Here is a 21,180-nt window from a genome sequence, read left to right on the forward strand (position 1 = left end):
TATGTTGTGTCATACCATATTTTAAGAACGCATATACCACAGTTTCTGGATTTTAACACACTTACATTAACGTGCTTCTCGATTTCCAAAACATTCCAAAAAATAAATTAATTTCAGTTCAGTTTATTTTTCATTTGGTTCTTCACAACATGGGTCACTGACAAGAACACACAACTATTAACTATAATCTGAACTTAGCCCTTCCCTCAAGCCAATTAACATTTTCAGAGTGTCTCTGGATCTCTAATTGGGTAGACATTACACATTCTTACTGGAAGAGTTATGAAAGTTGTGGTTAGCTCAGCGTCAACACTGGTCAATGTTTATTACGATAAAATAAAAATAAGTTACAAATAAACACAGTCAATATTTTAAGAAAAATGTAAGATTGTAACTTGAAATGTGGTTCAGGCAGATGGCTTGCAGTCCATTTGTTTCTTTTCAAATCACTTGAGATTCCATGGAAAAAGTATAACTATAATCCTCTTGATTTCCATGGTTTTTTATTAGAGACAAAGGCAGCATTGTTTGTCATATGAGTACATGCTGTGCAGTGATTTTGCAGAGCATCACCCGCTCATAGAAGTCTCTCACATGCATGTGCTTACCTAACGGAGGCCTTGCAGCTGTGTAGTGCAGATGGCGTGATGGTTCCCTCACTTTTTCTCCAAAATGACTTACAGTGTTAAACTACTTACATTGATTTGCTCATTTAAACACCTGGGTGGTTTTTGAAGTATCAGTTCCATGTATGAACATTGATCAAAGCTACTACTGCAGGACATGGGACTCGAAACAGGGTCCTTGAGTGGATGGCAGCAGCTTTAACCACTACGGCATCTGCTGTCCCTGAGGACAGTGAAAGTTATGTGAGGTACAAACTGCTTCATGAAGATGGACTAACACTGAGGAAAAAATATTTCCAAGACTAGGTAAAAATAGGGACCATTAGGATGATATACAGAAAACTGGATCGCTGCCTGAGTCTGTCCCGGCCAGAAATGGACGAGTGCCCAGCGTCCTCTTCACACATCCTTTGACATGTGTCATCACTTAACAAGAGTGGCTTTATGGTGTCATTCCTGCACTGTTCGGTACTTAGCAACCAGAGATGCATATACCCCATTCTCCTCGCCTCTGACATCAAAACACAGTAAAACTTGGCCTTTCACTGTGAGTCTGCCACTTGGTGCACACACATCTTGAGGCGAAGTGATCAGCGGGTGTGATTGTGGTTGGGCCGGGTTGGGGCAGGACCAGGGGTGCGGAGTGAGGGGTTGTGCGGAGGAATGGAGAGTGTGTCAGAACCAGGAAACCATTCCACTTCCTCCCAGAGGAATGTTGCCGAGCATGCAGCCAGGGAGTTCCCAGGAGCCCTTGCACCAACAGGATTTTTACAGCGCCCTTGAAACACTTGTCATTGCACAACATTGGGTTTTTCATTTTGCAACACTACCATATGGATTTCCCTGCGCTCCCGCAAATGTTGAATCACCCCGTAGCACTCAGACAGTGAGTGTTAGAGCATGTAAAACGTCGCAAAGGTGTCCAGTGAATCAATTGCATTGGAATCGGTCAGGACTCATATTAGTGGTCAGGGCTCCACTGTGCTTCTGGGAACAAACTCCAACACTAAGCGTCATCTCTAACTGTGATTCATCATCTCAGCTCTGAAATCATCTAGCAATGCCTGTTGGTTCCTTGCAAAATTGCATGTGGAAATAATTAGAACGACACTGAAAAGATCCAGCAATAAATTCAAATAATAAAACAGCTTGTGCTTTGGTGTTTTTTTGGTGTTTTACTGTACATTTGTGTTACAGACGCTCTTAAACTTAGGTGCACAATGACTTTCCACTCCTATTAAATTCACTTCATACGCGTGTTATGTTCATATGCTCTTTTTATGAGCTTGAACATATTGTATTGTATCAGCCAATGAAAATGTGCACGGAGTGACAGTCGGAGGATTATATATTCAGTTTTTAAGGAAGCGCAACACATGATGAGAAGCCAGAGAAATGGTTCAACTGACACAGTGACACACAAAAGTGTCATGTCCATATAAAAGGGGTATATTCCAGATGTGAGCTTTCTGCTCCCCAGGCTTCCTTCACTGAACATCCTGGGATCAAGGTGGACCGTAGGGTAAATATTTACACTTTGTTCAGTGTCCAAGAAGCTGAGACAGACCCTTCTGCTATGTTTGCATCTTCTGGGTGGGGGGTAACCAACGGTACTCATGATTCCCAGAAGACCTACCCCCATCATCTCGCAAAGGTCACTGCTAAGGTCAAAGTCCTTTCCCCAAAGCTGTCTGCCTACAGCTTTGCCTGGTCCTCGGCCACGTGGACATTAGCGGTGGAGATCAGCAGAAAAGACTCCAAAGTGCAGGTACACAGTGATGTGTAAACAGTGTGTGATACAGAGTCACAGATCAGGTCACATGGTGCTAGTGATATGGTGTTAGTGATACAGTGTTAACTCCACAGTGTTGCAGCGCTAATGTCTAAGTCTAGTCCTGTCCGTGGCCATAAAGGCTCTGAGTGCCGGAGAGCAAGTTAGTGGGTAATAGGAACCGGCTGCAGAGGTCTGGAAACAATCAGCCCCAGGAGCAACTCCAGCGACCCCTCCCCATGATGTAACCAGAGGCCCAATGGGGAACTGGGGGACTGGAAGGCGAGTGGGGGCTGGGGCCTGGGCTGCAGCTTGACATGCACACACAAGTATACACCCACATGTAGACACACACAGACTCACACCCACACACCCTTACATATAGTCTTCATCATTCTGAAACACAATGCCCATCATCTCAGGGGTCCTTGGTGGGAGTTGGATGGTGTTGATGGTTAAAGCAGCACATAGCTCGACCTCGGATCCACAGCCCAGATGGGCTCTGAGGAATGAGGGATGTTTCCATCCAGACTGAGAGAAGTCAGGGTAGAGAAGATTAACTCTATCAGCTTGGTCTGAGGATTTTGTCACCACGCAGGGCCAAAAAAGGTTCAGAGGAGCATAGAAGGGTCATTCCATTTTGACCTGAGATTGCTCAATTTGTCAGCAGTGCGGAGGTACTCGGTCACTCATTCACTCAGTCACTGGCCGGTGTGGATTCACTCGGTCACCTGAAGACTCTGTGACATGATGATCATGTGACTGTAGGCCATTGGAAATTTCTGCAAAACTGCATGAAAATAATAGCAGAATAATGAGGAGCACATGAGCACTAATTTCACCCAGTCAGAATGATGTAATTAAGGGATCAAACCCTTGGAAAGGGAGGGACACATTCCTGATGATATTGCTACAGTTTCACATCTACTTCTGCATTGATGTGTGGGATATAAGAAAAGACTGGAAATATGTTGTATAGTATAGGCTGGCTGTTCTGCCCCATTGAAAAGTTTAACGAGACTTAGAAAGTTTAAACTTTCTCAAAATTCATACTTTACATAATGAAACTGTTGGGCATCTCCTTCGTACCTCAGATGTCTTGTATTATGAATAAAATGGAAATGAATAAAAGTGGACATTTTGTTTGAAAAGACACAACCTGTGTCTCTGGAAAAGAGAAGAACAAAGTTTGTACCTTTAAGGGAGCAGAAAGAGGAGAGAACAAAGGAAAAAAGTCTGGAGAAGTTTATGTATTTAACCGTGTGTTTAACTGCGTTGTGGATGTACCAGTGGTCCTTGTGAGGGGGGTGGGGGCGCTGTTGTAGTTTAGTTTTCCGTCCACTTAACCCAACAGTGGTGTATGTGTGTCCAGCAGACCGTTGCAGGGACCCTCAAAGGAGAGACTCTGGTGACAGTGTGTGTCTTCTGGGGCAGGGCAAAGAGGCTCCACCAGTGTCCGAGATGCGACCCACCCGTTGGTGCAGATAGTGTGATCCTGACCACCCAGACTGCCCCGGGTTGGAAGGAGGGGGCAGGGAGGGGGGAGGTCTCAGAGAGAAGGGGGAGGATCTCAGAGAGAGTCCAGATTCTGAGAGAAGGTAGGATCTGAGGGAGAGAAGGTCTGAGGAAGGGGGTTGATCTAATAGAGGGCGAAGGTCTGGGGGAGGGTTGCATGGTTCTGAGAGGGGGGAGGTTCTGTAAGTTCTGTTGGTTCTGTAGGTTCTTCTGGATCTGTAGGGTCCCTGGGGGGACAGAGAGGAGCTGCTGGATGGATCCCTTCATGATGGTCAAATCACAGAGGAATCAGTGGTCATTCCTCCTTCTGGTACACTGAATGGAGCCCAGGAAAAGGTCAGTATTCTTTATTATTGTCATTAATAGTAATAATAATACAGTTACTAATAAAACAATAAGTAATAAAAGAGTTGGAGATAATTTGTAAAAGTTGCTGAGAGAGTCACTGGAGGATTGATGTTTGACAAGTTCATGCAGCCTAATAAACCCAGACGCTCTAAGTGTATGTAACCGGTGTATATATTTCACATCACATAACATATACACATAACAGATAAAATGTCGTGAAGCCTCTAGCTTTATTTGCAAATTTTCTGTGTTTCATAAGCATCTCGCCAGTAAATTATTCACATCACTTTCCCTTGGTTAGGTTACCTGAGCCCTGAGCCCTGTTTTAGCTGATCTATGGCAATGAAAAGGTGAAATGGAGCGAGTCAGGGAGTCATTCATATTTAATGTTTCTGGGCTGTGGTAAAGGTGGAGGGCATCCAGCAACTCCAGCTTCACCCGAACAACTACAACTCCACCTCAAAATCTCCATCCCCAGGAACACCTTTAGTTTCCCTGTTGGGACATACCTCCTGCTTCCGAAAGCAACATTTCTGTTGTGCAACAGCAACGATTCTTCACATCTTCAGAAGCTGAAGGTCACTGCAGCACTCAACTTTAATTCAATCTCCTTTCTGTTATCCAGTGAGTTTAACCTGGAGGTATTCTTGTCTACCACTGATGATGGGGATGCATCAGATATAGGGTGTTCCTCTAGTGTGCTTGCTCTAACTTCTAGTGCCAACTAATTGCCGTGTATCATATGCTGGGGTTTCATTTGTTAATTAAACCGATGCTTTTCTCTGAAAGAACTTACAGTAATTTACACAGCTGTGTAATTTTACCAGAGGAGTTTACAGTATAGTAAGTACCTTGCTAAGGGTATTATTACTGGAGGGGGGACTCAAACCCATGACCTTTGCATTCAAAGGCAGTAGCGCTAACCACTACACTACCAGCTGTTTCATCACTGTCTTACTGTTTCTCCAAGATGTTCTGTACATTATTTCACCATGGAGTTTTCACCATTGTTTTTCCATAAGGTTCTTTACATTGTTTCTCCACTGGGTTCTCTACTTTGCTTCTCTATTAGATGATCTACTTTTTTTCTTCTTCAGGTTCTCAAGACTTTCTCCATCTGTTTCTTTACATTCTTTCTCCATGAGGTTTTAAACATTTTTCCTTCTTTAGGTTAAGCACTTTCTTCTCTGTCAGGTTGTTTATGTTGATTCTTCTTTAGGCTGTGTTTGCACATCTGTTCTTGCACACAGAATGTGCTGGTTTACGTGATTCAAACAGTTGAATTACATGGATTTCCAAACTCTTCCACCAAGTCATACACAGATACTGTTTGCTTGAGATCCCAGTTGTGATGTAATTGCTTGTGGCATTGTGCTGCTTGGAATTGCTGGCAAAAATTTTATAGGACTGCATCATGTCCACATTCCAAAAAACATAATGATTAAACTGAAACATTACCAATTTTGGCCATAAAAACAAAATAATATTCAAGATAGTCCCATATGTGTATCTTGACCTGAGCTTCAGATTATTGTAGTGAGTCTGTTGGGGATAGTTGCTGGCAAGAATGGAAAGTAGTGGCCTCAACCGCAGCACCAACACTCCAAGGCCAAGAAATGAGGCATGTTGGGGCTCTGTATTATTAGAACCGAAAAAGCTGTGTTAGTAAAGCTCTGAAGAAGCACGGAAATATTCCATCTCTTTCTTTCCGTGTTTCTGTTTCTCACGCACACTTGAGCGTGTCCGTAGCAGTCCTTTAACAGCCACACACACATATGGCATCCATACAAACTAGATGAGATGAGATGAGATGAGATGAGATGAGAAGAAAATTTCCAACAGCTGCTTACCCTAAATATAGGAATAATTGGATGACTGTTTGAACTAAAATTGTGTTGTCTAACATAGTCTAACACACCCATGATCTGCCTGTTGCTTCCAGTCTATTGGTACAGACAGAAACTGCAACTAGCCAGCCTTAGCATTGGGATGGAAGAGTCAAGTAGCGAGGAAGAGTTTTAGGATTGTCATTCCATGTAAGGAGTATCTTGAAGGTGAACTTAAGTGTGAAGGACATGGGAGTTTCAGTTTAATGTGAGGGGTTTACAACTGATGAGATCCACAGCAAAGCTGCAGGTGTAAACTAATATAAATGGTCAATCTCCATATCATATTGATGTTTTTAAATAGACTGTATCTGAATGTGAAATTTGATGCTTGTGGGAGGTGTTTGGAAAAACAAATTAATTTCACAGTTCTGTAGGCAGAGAATAACATGTTCAGTGCTGATTATTTAAGTACATTGTTGTTCGCAACTACTATGGTCAGCTGTGACCCTAACACACCCACACCCAAGGCAACTCCTTCATTCCACTGAATTACCCCAGACCAACACACTGTCCACTCTTGTAGCCAAATGCTACTACTTCCCAACACAGAACTTGCACACTCAATGAACATGCTGCTCTCACAAGTACTGGACCTGATCACCTCCTACAGTGCAGCAGCAGCACTGTGCTCCTCCCCCTCCAGCCACTTGGTGATCCTGCTCCCAAGGGGCCCAAAATGAAAAGTTCCTCAAAGCATCTGAAAAAAAAGAATAAATTAATTAAATTAAATTTAAATGTAATTACCCAGCATGCTGACTCTGTTTGTTCTTTATATATGATGTAAACAGAGTAAATAGATGTAAACCTTGAGTAAGCCCCCCATCACCAGCCAGCATGTCTCTCACCCAAATTCCTTTGCCTACGCTTCCTCCAGCTAGACTGAGAGAAACCAGCAACTGCATTTTAGCTCCATATGTGAATTGGGCACTGAGAATTCTTACCCCACATTCTTGTATCGTTTGCAAATGTCTGCAGCACCAGAAAAAGGTAAAATAGCTGAATGGTAACAATAACATTAGCACAATGTTATGTGTTTGCGCAGCTGACAGACGGGGTAATGAACTCTTTGCGGGATCAGTTTTTCCACACTCAGCCATGTGGATGTTTATCTCATTCTGACGTTTGGTCGGTGTTCTTCGTCTGAGGCGAGTTCCCTCATTCAGCACTGTGTCTGCAGTCGCAGGAATGTGGAGGCCAGGGGGAGGGTCCTCATCCCCATTCTTTCCTCATCTCATTGGCTGGACCTCTTGCGTTTGGCCTGAAAGCCATGTCTCTGGTGGCTAATTTAGTCAGTCTGTTAACACAATCAAATCCATCCATTGCTGAAAGTTTCATTATTAACAGAAGAAAAATTTCAGTTACCAGTTGATCTTCATCGTGCCCTCTTCCAGCTGGTGTCTTGCTCAAGCAATATGCTGTGTTGTGCTTGCCCTCCTTGCCCTTTGCTGCACACACTGTCTTCTCTTCTGCAGGTGGGGCTCTCTGTCTGGGTGAGTCCTCCTTACACTTCAAACTCCTCAAAAGACCAGTGAAATGCAGAGCAGGTTGTCTCAGGAGAGCCCTTTGTCTCCTCTCGGCTTCAGTGCAGGTAAGAAATTGACCCATTGACTCAGATCTCCTCCAACACTCTTCTACATGTGGGACATTAAGATGCATCCTGAACTTTTCCTGCAAATTTAATGTGGTCTTTGCCCTTGATTGAGTTAGAACTGATGAATGCTCGCACCTTTCACTGAGCAAGACCGGTCAGTTAAGTGGGTCCAGACCTTCTTTACCACCCACAAGGTTTAGTTGCATAGAGCTTATTTCCACTAAGGCTGATGTTTTTCACACAAACACACGGAAAATGCCAGTCATTCAAGCATGACTTCTTTGTTTACAATTCAAACTTGTTCCTCTAAGTTTTTGTTCTTTGTTTCTCTTTGTTTCCGCTTTACATTTTCTGTGAGTCTGAAAAGACTTCATACACTCAGCCTGAGAAAAAAATTGACCTGGAAACAAATTGTTTTGTTTGCTTTTTCATCTGCTGCCAAACTCTTCTCACTGTTCCGACCCTGAGTGTGTGTGAGTGAGTGTAGCCTGAGGAAACAAACTACAGAATCAGAGATCTGATGCAGCTGAGAGGAATGTAATGAGTCATGTGACTTTTTAATGACCCTCCCAGGCCAGGAGGGGCAGCAGACACAGCCGAGACTGAAGCGTTGGGTCTGTGTTGCAACCCTAGGGTTCAAGGCTGCAAGAAACAGGGTACAAGCTGATAGGATTACAGAGTGTGTTATACACTCCGTGGGGGGTGAACTCCTCCTCACACTGCCTGGGAGGTCTTGGTGGGAATGTGGGCATGGTTGAGAGGGGTTGTGTGGTTCCCGTCCCTCTATGAAAGCGCCAGAACAATGTACAAAAAACATTCTGCATTTCCATTTTTAGAAGAGTTGTTCCTAGTAGTAATGTGTGTGTTGGTTTTGGACCAGGAGCCAAGTGGGAGCGGACGTCTGGTGTGCAGTTTAGTGTGCAGTCAGCAGAGACAGTCTGCCTGGAACCCCCATAACCACAGCCCCAAACCATACCCCCCTTGGCAAACTCATGTTGTTTTAGTGTGAACTTATACATCTGTCTTTGTGTGTCTGTGTGTTCAGATGGTCTGAAGCACGAGCACCACCATGCCGGAGGAGGGTCCACCGTGAGGTCATCACGTGGAACGCGGTCTGAGGCAGAGCTACAAGAACTGATGGAAACGCTGCAGCGCAGAAAGCTCCTCTTGGAAGCGAGCCTGCGGACCAATGAGGAATACCTGAGCTTGAGCCGGTCCCTGCCTCTTGGCTCCAGCCCTCATCCCCTATCGACCATCGCCGGTCCCCATTACCAGGAGCAGAGCTGGCGTCACCACAACACTGAGCGTCCACCCCTCTTCATCAAAGCATCCAGTAATGTGAAAAGCATCAGCATGCCTCCCTCTCCTCGCCATAGCAACAGTGAGACCCGAGATGGTGACAGGGATCGTCCCCTCAGCCCTACCCACCGGCCCTCCCGTACCAATGTGCGGCACCTGTCCCAGGACAGTGTACTTCTCCTGGAGTCCATAGAGGGGCGCCGCCTGCTCTCCATGTGGAACGGCTCACCTTCAGAACGCATGAAGTTAGGGGGCATCAGTGGAGCAGCCAGCATGCCATCCAGTCCCCGGCTGGGGCGCCGCTTTCACACGCAGGAGGCAGTGGGATCACGGGGAGGGACGGACTTGGCATTCCGAAACAGGAAATATTCAGCAGGATCTCTAACTAGCTTGGGTGCCTATAGTCGCTCGCTGCCGCGCCTTTACAAGTCTGCTGAGAGTCCTGTATTCTCTTTGCCTCCCCGCCGCTCGGTGGGCACCACCAGCGCAGGAACGGAACCTGTGCTGCTGTGCCCACGGCCTCGGCGGAGCCTGGCTGTGCTGGAGCAGCCCCCTGATGTAACTGTGCCTGCCAGCGTCCCTGCCAGCCCACGCCTTTCTCGGAGGAGGAATCTCTCATCCTCAGGCTCCATTGGCGATGTGGAGAGAAATGGGCTGCGTGGGTCCTCGCCCTGCCTTGATCTTGGCCAGGGGGAAAGGAGGTCCTCATTTGGGAAGGCAGGCCTAGGGGTGGGACAGGGAGCCATCCGTGAACGACGAGGTAGCATCAGTTCCCTGAGCGGGAAGGAGGAGCTTAGAGACTATCATCAAAGACAGAGAGATGAGAGGCTGAGGGAGCAGGAGGTGGAGAGGCTGGTGAGGACAAATCATCTATCATTCCTCTCCATCTCAACTCTCTCCACCTATACTGTGTCCTCTGCTGTTACTGTGCATCTACAGTTTTTTACAATTTTCCTTCCTGATTTCACCTATAGGCAACTCCCACCATGCAAGATATGGACCTATACAACAAGAGTGTTCATTGTGTTGATAAAGAGTCATGAATCCATAACTCATGATATTAATGTAAAGTAGTCAGGGAGCCTTGGAGTGTAAAGGATGACTCTGTGCTGTGTTGATGCTTGGTGTGATATGTAGAGCATATGTGCAGTCTAGGGAGTGGACAGCTACACCAGCCATTGGATTTACTGTTTATTATGAGATATCCTGCTTCTTTTATAAAACACAAACATTTCAATTATTGTAAATTCAATTCAGACTCAATATGTGAATGAAATATGAGAGTCCTAGTGGTTGTGCACTGTTTAGATGTCATGTGACAGTGGCCTCATGCATTCACATTCAGCTTCTCATGGAGGACTGAATACCACATAAACAAGTCCATTTGGTCCAAGTCCAAGCCAGAACTATTACTCCTTACTGGTACTTGCTACTTAGTGGTATCCTTACAAGCAGAATGGTTGAGAACTCTAGGCTTCTGGTCCAGAATAATTACCACGCTCTGTAAATGGCTAGAAGAGTGCTAGTTTGGGGACATAGGTTTAAACCCCTTGTATAAAGACTCTAGGGAATAGGAAGTAAACAAACTATCTGCACTGAACCATGAACATATAGGACAACAGTGAATGGTCGTTAAAAAAAGTCCCTGTTGGGACCGGGGCTCAAGAGCAGTGTGGCTGCTGAATCAAACAGTAGCCAACACTTCTAGGAAGCAACCGTTTTGTCCCTTTCCCTCTCCAGGAGCGCCAACGATTAGAGACTATCCTCACTCTCTGTTCAGAGCGTGAACGTGGTGGCTCAGCTGTTGCTGACCTGCAGAAGATCAACAGGGAGCTGGAGAAGCTGCAAGTGTCAGACGATGAGTCTGTCTTTTTCGATTCCACCAGCTATGAGGTCCAGGGCCGTCAGCGCCAACACAGTGGCCAACACGATGTCTTCAGGACTACCCCTTCCCCTCGCCTGCCTGGGACCAAGGTGTACTTGCTGCTCATCAGGCATGCTTGGACAGATTGAATTGGTTACTGAGTGCATGAGCAATTAGGGAGGAGAGATAGGATGTCTACTTGAACTGAACTTTAATTTTAAAGAATCTTCCCTTACCAAACAGAACCACAACTCATACTAACATTTCGGTACATCTTGGACAGTGGTAGACTGTGAGAGGACCCAACTGACATCATAATCAATATGTAAAGGCTTCATAGAGGCTGCTCTATCTTACAGTGTAGAAACAGTTACCTTAATCAATGTTTGCAAGCTGGAAAGCACACGGTTGTTAGAAGCACAGTTATTATATAATTTTCAGGCCCCCGAGTCAGTGGAAGATGGACAGTTGAAACAGGAAGTGACCCGTATCGAAGAGGAGAGAATCCAGGTGCTGAATAATATGGAAGAGCTGGAACAGAAAATCAAAGATCTGGATAACCAGATGGAGGAGTCCATCAGAGAGGTACAATTATATATTTTAATGTGTACATTCCTTGATTCTTGGTTTGATAACTGAGGATATCATAAATGCGAGTATGTTAGTTGCTGGTACTGGTTGTGAGTGTGGTTTATGATGTTAAAGGTCTCATTTTGTATTACTGGATGGTGATGTTGGTTGTCTTCAGATAGTTGTATGTGGTGTCCTGGTATGTCTTTAGTAGTTTTAGTAGTAGGTGTTTTGATGACATCAGTGGATCCAATACGTGTTGCTGCTATGCTTCTTATGATTCTGGCTCTATTCTTGCTTCTGGATTTGGCCCAGATGGATCTGGAACGAGCCTTGCTGGAGGGCGAACAACAGGCAGAGACAGAACAGTTACAGCAGGACAAGGAGCTCCTTGAGCAGCTCAACCAGAAACTTGTACATTTGGAGAGCAGTGCACAGGCTGACAGTGCCATGGTAACTAAAGTGTCTCTTCCTCTGGAAATCTTTGCAGCTGATTGAGGGGACCCTTTGTGTACACTTCTTGTGGTGTTTTGTTGACTCCTACACCAGTTATAGAAATTGTGCAGTCACATCACATGCATATACTCTACCTGAACATAAATGATAAGCAGGGATGAGGTGTGGGCAATGGACTTGGATTGAGAAGACTATAATCCATTATATCGGAGTTGAGTAGCACCTTTTAGATTATCTGGGGATTTGCACAGCGATAATATTTCCTTTTCATTCCTGCTCCTCTTTGCTTTGTTTCACTGTTGCCTCTGACTAAACCTAACACCCCTGGGACTAAATGGTCACTGCAGCTGCTAGCTCTCCACTAACTCCCTCCTTTGCCCTCCCACTGTACCCTGGCCCATAGGCAAAAGCCCAGCTTGATGCCGAGAGGGTAAAGGTAGCGAGGCTGGCGGAGCTTCTCTCCGAACAGAAGATCCAGCTTGACACCTGTCCTGAGGCTCTCAGGGAGCAGCTCCAACAGCAGCTCTCCAGGGTCAGTAGTTCCAGGTTCTTACATTGCCCCTGCTCTTTTTCTGATGATAGGGTTGGCAGCTCAATCCTCTGACTTTACTTCTGCTCTCTGTGTGCTGATTTGGTCGGTAGTTCAATCCTCTGGCTTTACTCCTGCTCTCTGTCTAATATTGTCAGTAGCTCAGTTCTCCAACTTTACCTCTGCTTTCTGTTTGATATTGTCGATAGGTCAGTCCTCCGGCTTTACCCCTGCTCTCTGTTCGATATTGTCGATAGTTCAATATTGTCGATAGCTTGGTCCTCCGGCTTTACCCCTGTTCCCTGTTCAATATTGTCGATAGCTCAGTCCTCCAGCTCTACCCCTGCTCTCTCTCTGTTCGATATTGTTGATAGCTCAGTCCCCTGGCTTTACCCCTGTTCTCTGTCTAATATTGTTGGTAGCTCAGGCCTCCGGCTTTACCCCTGCTCTTTGTCTAATGTTGTTGGTAGCTTAGTTTTTCAACTTTGCCCCTGCTCTCTGTTTGATATTGTTGGTAGCTCAGTCCTCCGGCTTTACCCCTGCTCTCTGTTCGATATTGTCGATAGTTCAATATTGTCGATAGCTTGGTCCTCCGGCTTTACCCCTGCTCTTTGTCTAATGTTGTTGGTAGCTTAGTTTTCCAACTTTACCCCTGCTCTCTGTTTGATATTGTCGATAGCTCAGTCCTCCGTCTTTACCCCTGCTCTCTGTTCGATATCGTCGATAGCTCAGTCCTCCGGCTTTACCCCTGTTCTCTGTCTAATATTGTTGGTAGCTCAATCCCCTGGCTTTACCCCTGCTCTCTGTTCGATATTGTTGATAGCTCAGTCCCCTGGCTTTACCCCTGTTCTCTGTCTAATATTGTTGGTAGCTCAGGCCTCCGGCTTTACCCCTGCTCTTTGTCTAATGTTGTTGGTAGCTTAGTTTTTCAACTTTGCCCCTGCTCTCTGTTTGATATTGTTGGTAGCTCAGTCCTCCGGCTTTACCCCTGCTCTCTGTTCGATATTGTCGATAGTTCAATATTGTCGATAGCTTGGTCCTCCGGCTTTACCCCTGCTCTTTGTCTAATGTTGTTGGTAGCTTAGTTTTCCAACTTTACCCCTGCTCTCTGTTTGATATTGTCGATAGCTCAGTCCTCCGTCTTTACCCCTGCTCTCTGTTCGATATCGTCGATAGCTCAGTCCTCCGGCTTTACCCCTGTTCTCTGTCTAATATTGTTGGTAGCTCAATCCCCTGGCTTTACCCCTGCTCTCTGTTTGATATTGTCGATAGCTCAGTCCTCCGTCTTTACCCCTGCTCTCTGTTCGATATCGTCGATAGCTCAGTCCTCCGGCTTTACCCCTGTTCTCTGTCTAATATTGTTGGTAGCTCAATCCCCTGGCTTTACCCCTGCTCTCTGTTTGATATTGTTGGTAGCTCAGTCCTCTGGCTTTACCCCTGCCCTCAGTTTGTTAATGGTGTTAGTGACTCCATGTTCCTCCTGTCTCACTCCTTGCTGATGCCAGAGTCCATAGTGTCTGTAGTAATCCTTCTTAGCGTGAAGATCCAGTGTCAATAACTATTGCATTATTATGGCTATCTCACCGCATACTTTACGTTCAGCTGAGGATGGTGAGAATACATGATGAAGGACCACAGTTGTTGGCCACATACGCAGATAGTGTGTTGCTAATGTGCTCTCCATCAGTATAAAGGATTTGACTCAAAATGTTGGTACCTCATCTAGATCTCACTTAGCCCTAAGAACAGATAAATCTAACTGAAACAGAAAACATATTTTCTATCTATCCATGCATTTTCAGCATGCTGTGGTTGTGCTGTTCTGTGCCACAATATCTGCATCAATCAACTTTCTTTTCACATCACTGTAAATGAGACAACTACATATAAAATTGTTCATGGATAACATGTTGTTTACTAACACATCTGCTCACATTTACTCCACGTGGGTTAGTGTCTCTGGGATATATTGAAAGCAACATATGAGGACGCACCTGTGTGGTGCCGATTTGACCCACAGGTAGTGTCATGCTAAGGGACTTGGACCTGGAGGCAGTAGCAAGTTCCTGGCCTATGTGAAACTGTGCTGTTCCATGCTGAATCAAACTTACTGGTTCTGTTTCTGGCAGGATGCTGAGGCACTGGAGGTGGAGACAAAGCGATTTGAGGACTTGGAGTTCCAGCAACTGGAGAGGGAGAGTCGTCAGGATGAGGAGAAGGAGACTCACACGCAGCAGCTACTGCGAGACATCGCCGAGTATCAGCGTAGCATGGTCACACGAAAGGTAGGCAGGCGGTGTGCTTGTACACCTATAGTGGTATCTGTTTCTGACAGCAGTCTCACTGCTGATTGTGCGGTTGTGTCTTATGATGGTGCTGCCCATCCTGCTGCCCAGGAGAGACTTCTCACCCTGAAGAAGCAGTCAGGCCAGATTACCCAGCAGTCTCAGAGGGAGAAGGACAGCTTCCTGAAAGAGAGGAGTAACCTGTTGTGCATGCTTCAGAGGGTGGGACTATTACCTCCTCACACACACATATCCATGCACATAGACTCACTGACACATGCAGAATTAAACATATTAACTAAACCACCTAAATTATATTAATTTCTCAGCTCACATTTTACTCAGAATTCCTTGTTTTTTGGAATCTGTTTGAGAATATCATAGAATATCATAATTTCAGATTAAATACTGCACCGCTCTTTGTCTCACAGTAAGATTTATCTAAGACTGGATTTGAGTTTATGGAGCAAAGCTTATTACACTAAAGTTTCTTGAAGGTGCTTCCCCACATATGCTGGAAGTCTGACAAGTTTCTTCTTTGCCTATAGGAGAAGGAGAAGTTGGAGAGCCTGGAGAGGAAGTACTCAGAAATCACTGGGGGAAAGGATTTCCCACTCAGCCCTATAACCTTGAAGGAGGTACAAAACAGTGAGAAACAGACTGTGCTATTGTGTGTGTGCATGTGTGTGTGTAAGATGTGGACTTTTCCAGCAGCAGTTCCACACCATGGAGGAGAGAAAAAGGACAGGAAAGGAGGTGGGCTCTCAGCTCAGTGAAACTGTGCCACGTAAAAAGAGCCAGTCAATTACGTCTCCAACACTGAGCAGTGTCACACATGGCCGCGGCCTGGCATCTAAGGTATATTGGTACTGTACCTCTGTCAGCCTCCAGGTGTATGTTCGTGTGTGTACCAAGGTGTATGAGTCTCTGTACCCACCCCATGCAGGCCCACATTCCCCTAGCTCAGAGCTCCAGCTGTGGAAGTGTTCTAAACCGCTGTCTGGAGACCCGAAGACTGCCCAAAGGTAAGTCACAGTGTTGTGGAAATAGAAGAAGTGTGTGTGTGCTCATGCACTTGAGTGAGATGGAGGCAGCAGGATTATTTCTCTGGAACTTCTGCAGAAAGGTCATCAGGTGTGGGTTGATTCTCTGTCTCTCTCAGTTTCTTTAGTTGTTGACAGAATCGGCAGGACTGAAGATTCCCCCAGGGGCCCTATCTTAGCTTCCATCCCTTTCCCTACCTGTCCTCCAGGTATGAACACCCTCTCAGTGAGCGAGGAGCAAAGGCTGCGAGTTGGCGACCTGTGCACCAGGGCTGCCTCCCAGTCCAGTGTCTTCCTGCAGACTTTGTCCTATGGTGACAACGGCCACGCCTTCGACACGCTGAGCATCGACAGCTCGGACAGTATGGAGACCAGCATCTCGGCTTGCTCACCTGACAACATCTCCAGGTGAAAGATGGGACAAAACACACCTGAAATCTCCATTATTAAGTAAAGGAGAATTATGATTTTTATTTAATTGCTTTTAATTTCTTTACATTGAAATTTATTCAAGCGGGGGTACGGTGGCGCAGTGGGTTGGACCGCAGTTCTGCTCTCCGGTGGGTCTGGGGTTCAAGTCCCGCTTGGGGTGCCTTGCGGCGGACTGGCGTCCCGTCCTGGGTGTGTCCCCTTCCCCCTCCGGCCTTACGCCCTGTGTTGCCGGGTAGGCTCCGGTTCCCCGTGACCCCGTAAGGGACAAGCGGTTCTGAAAATGTGTGTGTGTGTGTGTGAAATTTATTCATTTAGCAGGTGCTTTTCTGAAAAGCGACATACATCTCAGAGAAAAACACAATGAGTGCATTTCATCAACAGAATGAAGGGCTTTTATTACTTTTCCCATTTTTTTTGTAAAGAAAAGCAAAAATTACTTATCAAGGTTGTATTTATTGCTTTTGTACTTGAAGTTCTACGAGATAATTTGGAAATGCCAATAAGTCAGGGTACAGACCATGTGAAAAGAAGCTGTGAGGCCAGATTATCTTCATGATGAGCACTGAGCAGGCTTTAAAGCCACTTGTTTGCTCTGGGCAAGAAGGGAAGCTTCGGATTCAATGTTAGAAGGGTCAACATGAGTCTCAGAGGTGGATGTCAACAGACAGGGTGGTCAATGTGTATCTTGGTGATGGGTATAGATAGACCTTCGTGTGTTCTTGCTCATGTACCCACATTTGAGTTGTAGGGCTGTAGGTCAATTCATTTTGTTTGCATCTCTCTCAGAGGAGCAGAGCAGTATGTCCTTAATAGGCTCTGTGGTTTCTTCACCGGATAGTGCCAGCACTGCCAATGCCGCCAAGGTGGAGGAGATGGAGAAGCTGCTGCGAGAAGCCCAGGCCGAGAAAATCCGGCTCCTCGAAATGCGGGTATCACACCAAACCTGTGCGTGTGCATTACTGTGCTCTGTGTGCGTGTGAGAGATGTCCCACCCTGACTCGCTGTGTGTAACCCCCCAACAGGAGCGGGAAATGGAGGTGCGCAGGCAGGCACTGGAGGAGGAGAGGAGACGCAGGGAAGAGCTGGAGAAGCGGTTGCAGGAAGAGACCAGCAGGAGGCAGAAGCTCATAGAGAGAGAAGTGAAGCTGAGGGAGAAACAGAGAGCGCAGGTGAGAAGCACCGCAGACACACAGAGACACACGCAAGATTAGTACGAACACATATAGATATGCAGGTTAAATCTACAGTGTGCAGAAAGCTGGTCTCACTTCAGCCATCTGCTTTGGACATCTATGGCTATCCCTTTTATGGCCGGTTTTATGGCGAAGAACTTACCATGGCCATCCCTCTTCTTCCTTTTTACCTCTAACCCAACCTCCCTCTTCGCCAGTCCCGCCCCCTCACTCGCTATCTGCCCGTAAGGAGGGATGATTTTGACCTGCGCGGCCACATCGAGGCAGCAGGCCACCACACAGACACTTGCTTCCATGTGTCGCTGACGGAGAAGACTTGCCGTGGGTTCCTGGTCAAGATGGGTGGCAAGATCAAGACCTGGAAGAAACGCTGGTTTGTCTTTGACCGCAATCGCCGCACCCTGTCCTACTATGCAGGTGAGGAGGGGTGGGCTGCGGTCTGATGCAAAGTGTTTGAACTAACAAGCCCACGTTCAGCTCCTAGAATGCTGTCGAACCTGCTGTTGTTATTGTTATTTTTCATGATTTAATTGAAACCTAGTCTGGTATTTAACCTGTTTTTGGCTTGTTATAACATCTCACCGTCTCCCCCCAACCCCAGATAAACACGAGGCCAAAATGAAGGGCGTCATATACTTCCAGGCCATTGAGGAGGTGTACTATGATCACCTGAAGAATGCTCACAAGGTCAAGGACACATTATATAAATACACGCTGCACACATGTGTGGCTTCAGTGTCAAGGTCTACCCTTCGTGAAGGTTTTTCCACACCATTCTGGTGTTCACTTTTGCGCTCATCTCCACAGAGCCCCAATCCGTCACTGACGTTCAGCGTGAAGACTCACGACCGCGTGTACTACATGGTGGCACCATCGCCGGAGGCCATGCGCATCTGGATGGATGTGATCGTGACGGGCGCTGAGGGCTACACCCATTTCATGGTCTAAACATAGCTACCCTGGCTAATGAATTGGGCCACAGCACACAAGTCCTGCTCTCTTAGTTCCACTAGTATTGCCCTCTCCACTTTCCTCTCATTGCTCCACCCACATCCTTTTGCTCCACCCACCTTTTCCTCTCATTCTCTGTTATCCTCTCATTGATCAGCACGTCTTCAAAAGCCTCTCCTTGCCTCATTGTTCCTTCTATCTCTACAGCGCCTCCCCCCTTATTTGTCGTATTACTCCACCTACCCCTATAGTTCCTCCCTTCATTTATCCTATTACTACACCCATCCCAACAGCACCTCCCTTCATTTGTCTTATTGCTCTGCCCTCCTTTCATTATCCATCCCATATTCATAAAGTGGCACTGGCCCTCGTTTGCCTTGATACTGCACACCACAGAAATGGGTGTTTATAGCTGGTGCTAAATAACATTACAGGACCTGCTGGACCCCCAGGACCCATCCAGGGCACTGAGCTGTCCGAGAGGTTATGGGTCATGCCAGTAATTGTACCAAAGAACAGCACATAAAGACACCATGGAGACGGTGTGTGCCCACGTTTTACTGCCGTTTCTACGTGTCTGTGGAGCTCAGGGACCGAGCCCTGCTGACGGCACATCTACTCCCCATGGTACAGACTTTAACCCTACCCTGTTCTTATACTGCCAAAGTTGTTATACGTATTTTATATTTTTACTGAGTTTATTTTAACCTGAGAAGCCAGAAATGGATTTCAGAGGCATGGATACTGTCACACTCTCCTGAAAGTGTGTGTATGAATGTGCCCCTACATGCAGGTATGTGTGCCAAATGTTGCATGGGTGTGTCAGTGCGTACTCAAGCCAGGACACGCACATACAGTAGGTATGTCTGAACGTATGTCACCAGGGTTCTCTTAAACAATTAAAGATGAATAAATACAGTTTTGCCAGCACAAAAATGTTACCACTACAGTATCACTAGGGGGCACTATGAATGCATTTCTATTTTTACACTTTGATACAGCAGAGAAATTTGTGAGAAAGCCAAATATTCTCGCTCAGATGAAAATGAGCACCAGTTCCTAAGCTACTGCTCGACCCTGCTGGCCCTCATATACGGGTAGTGAATAGCCAATCCCAGCCTCATATTTCACCTATTTGTACTCTTGCTACATATATATACATAATACTGAAAAATGTTAGTATTCTTTATTGGGCAACAAGTGCACTCCTTTGCGGGGCACCTGTTTGTAAGCATGAGAGAAACCAGAGTGGATGGAAGACAGTGACAATGGTGGCGGTCAGACAGGTACTATGAAGTGCTGCTGTCAGCCTTGTAATGGTGCTGTTGGCAGCAGTTTAAACAAGGAGAGAGTGCTCTTGTTTCAAAATACTGTAATGCTATAGACTGCACCATCTGCCTTATCACCTTAAGAACTTATATATAATTAATCAAAGTCTTATTACAACATTTGCTATGCATGTTTTTGTTTATTTTTTTTGATACAGATCAATAAAGCCCAAACTCCCAGTGCTGTGTGATTACATCTGGACTCAGTTGTTATATACAGCCATTGCCCAACTGTGGACGTTTAATGAGTGTGTGGTGGACATGTGATCTGAGCACACCTGCTGTTTCCCATCTCGTCGAGCCCGTTAAAACACCAATTAAGAGCCAAAAGAGCAAGCAGAAAGGAGAGCAGCTGTAGACCCCCGAGCAAAGGGTGATTTATTCATTTATTTAATAAATGGAAAAAAAACCACCCACATAATGCTTCTATGATCTATCTGCATATGATGATCTGGTGTTTGGAAGAATCTCTTTCTGGGGGTTTGAACATTTTAATATTTAAAAATATCCTCGTTGAATATTTTATCTATTTCCATCCGACTTGGTTTGAACCCGAGGTTGAGGAGGGGTAGAAGCGTGGGGGAAATGTGCAGTGTGTGATATCTGTGTTTCTATAGCAATGACTTTGGCTGATGGGTTTCATCATCAGTCCACCTTCACTGACCTCTCTCACAGGTACTGCTATGATCCGCCACTGATGGAAATGACATCAGCTCACTTGCTCGTTCATTCTTGATGACAGACTCGTGCTCAGCAAAGCTCTCCTCCCTCTCTCTGCTCGCTCAGCTGCTTGCTCCACCCCTCTGCAGTGAACAGTCAGATTTCAGATTAACCCTGTGGTAATATGAAGCAGAGCAGAGAGAGACCTGCAGAGACGGAGGTGGTGAAGGATCCTAGGGGTTCTGATAATGGCTCTTTAGATAGATGAATATCAGAGCTGTTGGAGAGGTAGGACATCATGATGGGTCCATGTCAGCAATTCCTTTGGCCAGTCCTGAGACACAGGGTATCCTGGTACCAGTAGTCTAGGATGTCAGGAACATATGATGGAAAGCACTTGCGGCTGGCTCGCTGGCCCCCACCCTAATGGATGTGAGCACTTTTCTAAAGAGTTTTATTGACAATGAGTTTATGCTGAACTGTTTATTCAGGACTTTCTCTCCTTATCAGGGTTTGTTTGAGGTCCAAGAATGAGGCAGAGAGATGCGCTGAGCTACTGGATATGTGATCCCACTTGGTGTTGAAGGGTTCTAGAGTTTTACCAGCAACAAGGATTTAAAATCCTTTTTCCAGCCTACTTACACCACACCTACCACTTTCCAACACTGTCCATCTTACACCATATTCACCACTATCTTCTCCGCTGCAGTATTCAATTTACACAATGTTTATACTGTCACCTTCCCTAAACCATCCAAATTTAAAAATATTTACTACTATCATTTCTCGTATAGTATTCGCCACTACTGTGTTCCACACACCAGCCACTT

General features: G+C 45.9%; 1 protein-coding gene across 3 annotated transcripts; it reads left to right on the plus strand.

Moving 5' to 3' along the window:
* Positions 1–4,035: 4,035 nt before the first annotated feature.
* Positions 4,036–19,865, plus strand: phldb2a (pleckstrin homology-like domain, family B, member 2a). 3 transcript variants are annotated; one of them, XM_018734646.2, is made up of 18 exons: positions 4,036–4,248; positions 7,622–7,737; positions 8,786–9,894; positions 10,780–11,013; positions 11,345–11,488; positions 11,789–11,926; positions 12,333–12,461; positions 14,588–14,743; positions 14,855–14,965; positions 15,292–15,381; positions 15,455–15,601; positions 15,690–15,768; positions 15,996–16,194; positions 17,057–17,147; positions 17,241–17,387; positions 17,609–17,828; positions 18,013–18,098; positions 18,219–19,865. In XM_018734646.2, the coding sequence occupies exons 2-18, from the start codon at positions 7,683–7,685 to the stop codon at positions 18,357–18,359; spliced, it is 3,276 nt and encodes a 1,091-aa protein (XP_018590162.1). In that variant the 5' UTR covers positions 4,036–4,248; positions 7,622–7,682; the 3' UTR covers positions 18,360–19,865. The 3 variants fall into 3 exon arrangements, with proteins under 3 accessions (XP_018590162.1, XP_018590164.1, XP_018590165.1); XM_018734648.2 differs by having other exon boundaries at positions 15,458–15,601; XM_018734649.2 differs by lacking the exon at positions 12,333–12,461.
* Positions 19,866–21,180: the final 1,315 nt, after the last annotated feature.

This window comes from Scleropages formosus, chromosome 3 (assembly GCF_900964775.1).
Source record: "Scleropages formosus chromosome 3, fSclFor1.1, whole genome shotgun sequence".
Classification (NCBI taxonomy): Eukaryota; Metazoa; Chordata; class Actinopteri; order Osteoglossiformes; family Osteoglossidae; genus Scleropages; species Scleropages formosus.

What these genes read in the sequence shown, in the direction of transcription:
- phldb2a (XM_018734646.2), top strand. Translation starts at nt 7,683, where the DNA reads ATGCAGAGCAGGTTGTCTCAGGAGAGCCCTTTGTCTCCTCTCGGCTTC. An exon ending in TGTTGTGCATGCTTCAGAGG is followed by an intron (nt 14,966 to 15,291) that starts GTGGGACTATTA and finishes CTTTGCCTATAG; the next exon opens with GAGAAGGAGAAGTTGGAGAG. An exon ending in TCCGGCTCCTCGAAATGCGG is followed by an intron (nt 17,148 to 17,240) that starts GTATCACACCAA and finishes ACCCCCCAACAG; the next exon opens with GAGCGGGAAATGGAGGTGCG.